Source organism: Dermacentor silvarum, chromosome 1 (assembly GCF_013339745.2).
Source record: "Dermacentor silvarum isolate Dsil-2018 chromosome 1, BIME_Dsil_1.4, whole genome shotgun sequence".
Lineage (NCBI taxonomy): Eukaryota > Metazoa > Arthropoda > Arachnida > Ixodida > Ixodidae > Dermacentor > Dermacentor silvarum.
The window spans coordinates 212,988,094-212,996,165 of NC_051154.1; the positions used below are offsets into that span (position 1 = coordinate 212,988,094).

The 8,072-nt window shown below is 44.7% G+C and overlaps 1 protein-coding gene across 1 annotated transcript in view; it reads right to left on the reverse strand.

Moving 5' to 3' along the window:
- LOC119436850 (uncharacterized) overlaps window positions 1-4,176 on the reverse strand; it is a 56,748-nt gene extending 52,572 nt beyond the window's left edge. The window contains exon 1 of the mRNA XM_049659978.1: window positions 4,014-4,176. Coding sequence (XP_049515935.1) covers window positions 4,014-4,074 — 61 coding nt within the window. The 5' untranslated portion in view covers window positions 4,075-4,176. The remainder of the gene's footprint in view (window positions 1-4,013) is intronic.
- Window positions 4,177-8,072: the final 3,896 nt, after the last annotated feature.

Here is an 8,072-nt window from a genome sequence, read left to right on the forward strand (position 1 = left end):
CGTTTCTTACCACTGCAGTCGTTTTGCAGCAATAGATGTTATGGGCTCTTGACTAGCTTGGATGTCTTTGGAGTCAGCGGCGGCAGCGGTGTCAATCTTAAATACGCTCAAACATACCATATTGACACGTATACATGTTTATCTTTCACCGGTGGCCGCTTTCCACCGGCTAACAAATGTTAAACGTTATCGCTCGGCGCAGGACCCGCCTGCATCGGAAGCTTCTCGAACGTTATCGATGCTTCTATCCATCGTCTGTGGTCACCGGCGCCCATGTAATCTGATTGTATGAGTGACGCGAACTGTCTAGAACTTTCTGGAAGATACGCGGGCACCATGGATTAATCTGGAACTTTCGATTACTCACGTATAAAAGCCGACGAGTTTCGCCGCAGATCAGTTTTCGACGATCGCAGACTGTGTTCGCCGCTATCGTTGTGCTTCGAGTGTAGCTTTCTTTTGTGGGCACAGGCTTCACCCAATAAAGAATCAGTTTCGTCATACACAGTTTTATGAGTGTTTTCTTCAGCGTCACAACTACGTGACAATATGTTTCTTGCTTCTTTTTTTTCCAATTCGCATGGAGGATATATCTCAATTCGGTCTGTTAAAGTGGATAACCTAGTGGATTACCTGAAGAGACGTGCATTACTTCCACGACAAATCGCAATGTCCAGGTAGCTAGTTAGGAGATGTACTGATTAACGTCGTAAATTATTCACTTTAGCAAGCATTTTTCAATTGTAATGTTGAAGCTGAGCAATAACGGAGTAATGCCTGCTTAACAGAAATCCAAAGATTATAGTGCTACTTTCGATATATCCGTCCCCAAAATATGCTAAAATATGCATCAGCGTTCCAATTAAGATCGTCCCCAAATGCTTGACGCAAGCTTTTGGTAAACTGTCAGCCGGAGCGCCAATAAATTTCGTGGCACAGGTTAAGGCCGGATATCTCAAAACTGGTAGGCTGACAATTTCTGCTAAGCAGTTACGATTTGACTATTGCTCTTCTTCAATATCGCCATTGCATCATGAGCCCTAAAGGGAATAATAGAAAACTTAATTAGTGAACACTTTTTATTAGCCACCTGGACATCACGATTAATTTTGAAGGTAATTTCTACCTCTTTCAAAAGTGTGTCCAAAATAAAAGCGTAAGTGAAATAGATTTTTTAAATTATCTTCGAACTGAACAAAAAAAATTATAATTGTGTATGCATACCAATGTATAATTGGACCGGTTTATATAAAGATATAAAGGCGAATGAAATGAAAATAGAAGACCCGGAGCTGTGGGCATTGAATTTTTTTTTTCTTGTTTTTTTTTTATGGATATGATATAAGGAGATGTTGACGCATAAATAAGGCGCCGGCTACTCCTTAGCTCTTGAATGGGTCTAACTTACAACGTACAGGGTTCAACATACAAGAATACATGTCAAATAACCTTCTCATACAAGCAACGTTTGCACAGCAACACGACAACGTAAAAAAAAAGAAAAAAAACTTAGGTACATACAATGAAGAAGTTCAATCACTCCACGGCACTGCAGAAGAAAGTCTCAAGAATACAAGTAATAATGGCACTTTACAATACAGTCTCTAATCAGCGGGTGGTGCACACATCGTGTAACTGCATTATCACATATAGTCAGAACAGAATAATAAACATAACATAATCCGCAAACACATATACAGTAACATTGAAATAAAAGGAACATTATAAGCGTTAATAACGGCCAACAATGCCGCTCTCTTCGAGAAATGTTGTTAACGCTTTTAGAGCGCTCTTTTGCAAGGCCGTTGTTGACCAAGGGCCCAAAAGTTTCCTTAAACTGAAAGGTCTGCGGTCTAATGCCATTAAAGTTGATTTAAGTCGGCGTCTTGGTGTGTCGTGATGTGGGCAATCTAAAAGGAGGTGATATATATCCTCATCTACAAATCCACAATCACATTCGGGGCTTTCCGCACGGCCAATTCTATGTAAGAAATGTTTTGTGTAGGCAGTGCCTAGCCTTAATCGATGAACAAGGGTTTCCATATTTCTGTCTAATGACAATGGAAATTTTAGTTCAATAAGCGGATCGATATGGTATAAATCAGAGCTCTTCGAATTTTGGTCAAACCATGTTTTTCTACACATTTTGAAAGACTGTTGCCCTTATAATGCAGCGTAATTCATTTTTTATATTGGCAGCGAAATCACATCATCTTTGAGGTGTGCTTGTCGTGCTGCTTCATCGGCTGCTGTGTTGCCAGGAATGTTACAATGTCCAGGTATCCACTGGAATCTTATTTCATGCTTCTCTTGGCTTGTATCTTGTATGAAGTTTATAGTTATGAAGAAGTGCTGATAGTGTCCGCTTTTTGTTTGTCCAAACAAACCCCATGTTTAAATAACCATACATTTTCATACATTTTTCTTAGCACTGTTCCTCTTTCATTTGATCCGCGCTTACTATAGAGTGCCTACTGGAAAATCACTACTATTGGTGAGCCGTGCACATTTATAGTTATCGCTCTTACATGCTTACGTGCCAAAAAGTATTAATCACCCTGTAGTAATTAGAATGACTGCGTAAGGGTGCGCGCTAAACGTGTCATTAAGGCCCAACTGCAAGGAACAAGTTACCGAGAGATTTTCGGCGCCGGCACCGGCCGGCGTCACGCGGTGTCGGCCGGCTTTCGTGCTTTGCTATAGCCACATCGGGCGTACGTCGTCGCTGTGATCGGACATGGGCAGGCTTCGGCGTCGAGGGAGCGGTGCTCCCTGCCTCGCATGGTTCTTGACGACGCTGGCCGACGCCGCCTGAGGCCGAAAATCCGTCGGAAACTTGTCCCTTGTGGTTGGGGCTTTAGTCAACCCAGGTGATTTTCCCCTCACCCTTCTCCCAGTAAATGTTTGTCGAATGTCTGCTTTTCTGGTTAACCTCTTTGCCTTTCACATCTCATCTCTCTCTCTCTCTGACCCCTTCTCTCTCGCAGGTGATAGCGCAAGCTATTGTTGTTACTCCTTCGCACTTTGAACGAAACTGCGAATTTCTTATGGTAGAGACACCACCGAGGCTCGGAAGCAAAACGCTCCTCATACTACAAGCTTTTGTTCTACATATTAACAATACCTAACTGTAAGGCTAATGCTTCCTCCCCCTCATTTCTTTCTGTTTATTCCTTGACACCCTTCCCCTCGCGTAGGGTAGCAAACCGGGCGCGTGTCTGCTTGACCTGCCTGCCTTTCATCTCTCTTCCTCCTCCTACTTAACAGAACCCTGCTCTCCTGAGATCAGAATGGCCTGGCTGATGGTTCTGCTAAGTATTTCTCAAAATAGACGCCAACAGACAAGAGGAGGACATTCATAACTATTTTAAAGGAAAGTGGATCTGTACTTAATTTCCCACTGGTCCTTATGTGGCGCGTTTCGAGTTTTTATAGCACACACATAGGGCTAACCGGTAGAAACTTTATTTAAAACGAACGCCCACTTGGTATCTATACAAGAAGTAGAGGTACCAATATTAAACGTTTTGAGCCCAAGTCGGCAGTATTTTGCGATTATAGCTGTATTTCACTAGATAATTTGAATTTATTATTGTATAATGCTTGCTATTTACTCAAAGAAAGGCGTTACTTGGCTCGAGACTACATGCGGAAGGGCCCTTGCAACGAACGGCCCCACTGTACAGTACTACATTATTATAGCCGCCATCTCACAAAGCAATACGTAGCCTAAACCCACACCAACACAACGCAGGCCTACATCAACTAACCTATAGCCCCAAGTTTTTAACCTTTGCAGCAGTGACGCAGCCAGAATGTTAGTTCGCGATATTAGGCCATCGCCGCCAGTGGCGCCGATGCGGTGTGTGTGCTAACCGCGGCCCGGCCTCGAGGCAGTGGCGGGCGAGCATCCTCCAGGCCAACAAAAGGCTCGCGCTGTATACGGCAACGCTTACCGAGCAATGGTAGTGGCCGACGTGCGCACACACGCCTCGTTCGCGCGCCACACTCACCCGATACGAGCGTCGTGACGTGGGCCAGTACCAGTAACGTGACACAGTGCCGCCTCCTCATGCTGATGGCGATCTGCGCCTCTTCCTCCGGGAGTGCGGAATTCCTGCGTGAGAGGAGTCGTACTTCGTCTTAACACACGCGCACACTGAGATTTGTACTACACACTTTACTTTTCTTTATTGCTGACTTTTTTTTATCTCTCTCTCTCTCTGTCTCTCTCGCTCGCGCGCGGCACGGCTGCTTACTTCGGGCCGCTTGCTGGCCGGCGCAGCCGGAAGCGGCCACGAAAAAGCGCGCTCGCCTCGCGGACGCTCTCAAATGGGCTGCTTCCATAAGGTTGTTATGTGTTTGTTTGTTTTTTCGCCTTTTCTGTATTTTTTTGTTTCTTTTTTAATGCGTGCCCTTTATTTAGTACGGCGCACAAAGCTTCGCCGCACAGGGCTCAAGCAACCTTATACGTGCTCTTTATTTAACTTCGTCCAGAAGCATTCCTGCAGAACGTAATGCCCGTGAACGAGCAGGAGTAATACGGAGGTTTCAGAAACACTGTTTACTTTGCAAGTCCGTCAACGAGTACACGGTTTCGTATGACAACGTAAAATGACCTCGCGAATGCTTTTGTCGCAAGTTTAACTGTTCGGAAAGCTACGCTAGCGCAGTTTTTACCTTTCTTTCTTTTTGTGAGCCGTAGACTGTCGCCGTCAATAGCTGGTTCCTCCAAGAAAAATGCTCACTTTATCTGTATTTTTTGCAATATGGTGCCAAAATAAATCGTAGCTCTGTATGGGGTTTGATTTAGAGGGCTACGGCGCCTTCTCGAGGCATGTACTCTAGCAGCGAGGTTTCGAAATATGAGGCAGTGTAAGAACAACTAGGCCTACAGGCAGGGAGTACAACCAGAAAAATAAGCAGGTTTGAACGGACGCTCAAGAGCAACAATTTAATCAGTTCAGGCTTCCAATGTATTCTTTCAGAATATCATTTTTATTCTTTCAACAGAAAAAAAAAGTTTGCTATTACAAAAGAAAATGACGATCAAATTTCCTTCCTTTCCTTAATTTGGTACCACAGCCTTGGCGCAAGTACATGATCGTGACGTCATAGATTTCAAAGTTTCTTTTTTCTTTTTTTTTCGTATTTGGAGCGTTTTTGGTCAGGAAGGGTTATTGAAACGTGCCACCTTGAATTCTTGGTTCCTTTAGAATGTAATGCAGTCATTCTCTTACGTTTAAGCAATTAGCTAGACCTAAGCAGACTTTTTGAAAATAAGTACGTCAAGGCGAGCTGATGCAGGAACCTCAGGTTGGTGACTCCACCCGTGTTTTCTCTCTCTCTCTCTCTCTCTCTCTCTCTCTCTCTATATTTCTGGATTACAAACAGCCAGCTCATAGTGTATAAGTGATGATTTCGCTACTGTCAGAAGCGTGTTAAACTCAAACAACATCACTTAATATTTCGCTCTAATGTGTCATTGAAGAGACTGCGCAATATGCTAAATATATATTTAGTTTTATATAAACTTCGTCGCAAGTAATCAGTTAGAAAAAGCAGCGTCTTACCCAGTCTTTTACTCTAACAGACAACTTCAAACAGAGACAATTCACAATAATATACGCGTATTCGCTTCTATGGATAAAAACATCTATTATGCTGGTTCATCCAGTTTCTTTTTGTTTTCTTTTGTTTGTTTTTATCTCGCTACCCTCGAAACATGACTCAAACAAACAGAACTCATTGCCTTCTCGGGAGGATGAAAATGACAAGCGGTGAAAGCGCGTCATACAGAAATTTAAAAGTCGGATTGCAAAGTGCATAATCACAACCGTCGCTGCCTTCTTTCTGTCTTCCCTTTTTTTTTTTTTTTGGCCTTCATCTGTCTCACTACATTTTCCTTTACAATTCAGTTCCTAAAATTGTGCTAAGGACCCTCATCTTCAAAGGCAATAAAAGTGGCACCGTTTGCACATACGTGGCCAGAGAGCCGGACAAGTTGAATGCGCCAGTTTCCTGCATGTACCAGACACGGCTGCAATTTAGGTTCCCGCGTGTGTGATTAGCACGCAGGCAGCGAGCCGAGGAGTCGAGAATGCACCGTTGTGGGCAATTCCCTTTGCCCTCGATACACCATTAAGCACGTGGAACGTCCGAAGAACTCCGCATGAAAGAAGAGCGCCACTATTGTCGGCCGGAGGCCCTTCTTCTTTACTTTACTCTCTTCTTTTTTCTTGTGTTAACTCTTCTGTTTTTCTAAGGCTACTTTGGAGAATTACTTATACGTGCCGCCAGCTTTCTTCATTTCTTCGTTTTTTTTTTAATTTATTTTTGTTTTTTTTTTTGTTTTTTTCCCCATCCCGCGATGCTGCCTCTAACATCTTATGCAAACAGGACAGACGTGCACGCGTGCGCGTGGCCGAAGCCCAGCTGCTGCCCCGTTTGGGCAATGTTTTTCAACTGCCGAGGGAAGAAACGAAGAAAATGAATAAATGGGAAAGAGGGAGAGAAGTTTCGTTTGTGTCCATTGCCGTGGGGCGCGGACAGCAACGCTGGGCGTCATTTTTCTGCTTCGGCTAGCAGACCCCTGAGCCGTGACGGCTGAGCATCGTTCGTATTTCCGGCTCTCAAAACTATTTTCACCGCCCCGACGAAACCCGCCGGCAAGCGGCCGCGTGGCAGCATCCCATGCCGCAAGTGTCTCTGCCCGCGACGCCATGTCTGACTCTTTTTTTTTTTTTTTTCTCCTTCTCCTACTATGACAAACTGCTCGCCGAGGCCTACCGTTGCATGACGTCGCCGCCGTTGGCCCGCACACCACCAGCGCCCACACGCGTGAAAGCTGATACTGTAGTGGACAGTATCTACAGCGCTGCAGAGTAACCTGGGGGAGCTGCAGCCCCGGTTCTCACCTCTCACAGCACCGGAGGTGCTCTCTCACTTCAAGGCGTTTTCGTAAGCCTGCATAAACAAGGGGTATAGAATGAAGAGCTGGTGTTTACGATAAAATAAGTTAATATTTTTTCTCGTATTCTTTCGAACACCTCTATTTCTGCAGCGGCTCGCACCCTGGATGGCGAGCTGAGCCAGTGGTTTTTCGCGTTTTCTCCATGTTTTTCCTCTGCTTTTATATACATACATATATATATATATATATATATATATATATATATATATATATATATATCTGAGCGAACCAAGCAAAAAAAGATAACAAGAATTTCGACAGCATTAATTTTTTTTTCTTTTTTTTTTCTTTTTTTAATGAGTGCGACGAGCGCTTCCGCGAATACCGCTGCGCGAGGCATGCATTGGAACCATTTTCTCGAGTGATCAGTTCCAAGCGGGCTCTGAATTTTCACAACCTTCAGGGATATTTTGACGACGCACCGCTGGCGCAATAGGAGTTATGCCCGCTGGCGTAGCCAATGAGCGTCCGCCGAAAGTGATGTGCCCGACAGTGATTGACGCAGAATGCGACACCTTGCCTCACGGCCCCAGTGAATCGCGATGGATGCGCTCGAATTACTGGAAAGAAAGCAAACGCGTGGTTTAAGTGGTAGGAAACTTCGTGACCTTATTTTGTGGCATTTGCATGTGTTAATCGTACTATCTCATCTGTCCAAGACGATCACATCTCCTTGGCTACGCTGAGCCAGCGGAGACACTTGTTTGCACAGTAACGTTGTGTTGAATTTACGTGGTATCGCTTCCCATCACTACATGCAACGGCGGCACCACCTCTCATGGAAAAGGCTCATTAAACGACTCGGTCAAAAATGTGACCTTGCTGCGAAAGTTGATTGGAAACAAAGCAGCAATAAGTGGAACGCTAGTAAGTGTAACGTTACAATAAAAACGCAGGTGACTCATATATGTGGTTGTAATGCGAGCATTCGGAGACCGAGAATGCCGTCAACCAAGGCGAATAAATCCGGCGTGACGCTAGCAACCTGCTGGCTCGGGCTGCTACCAGAAAACATGACAAAAGGTGCGGGGCTGCGGCTTGCGCGCGTGGGGACGAAGAGCGTGCGTGCGCACGTGCAATGGCCATCGGGTTGTATACG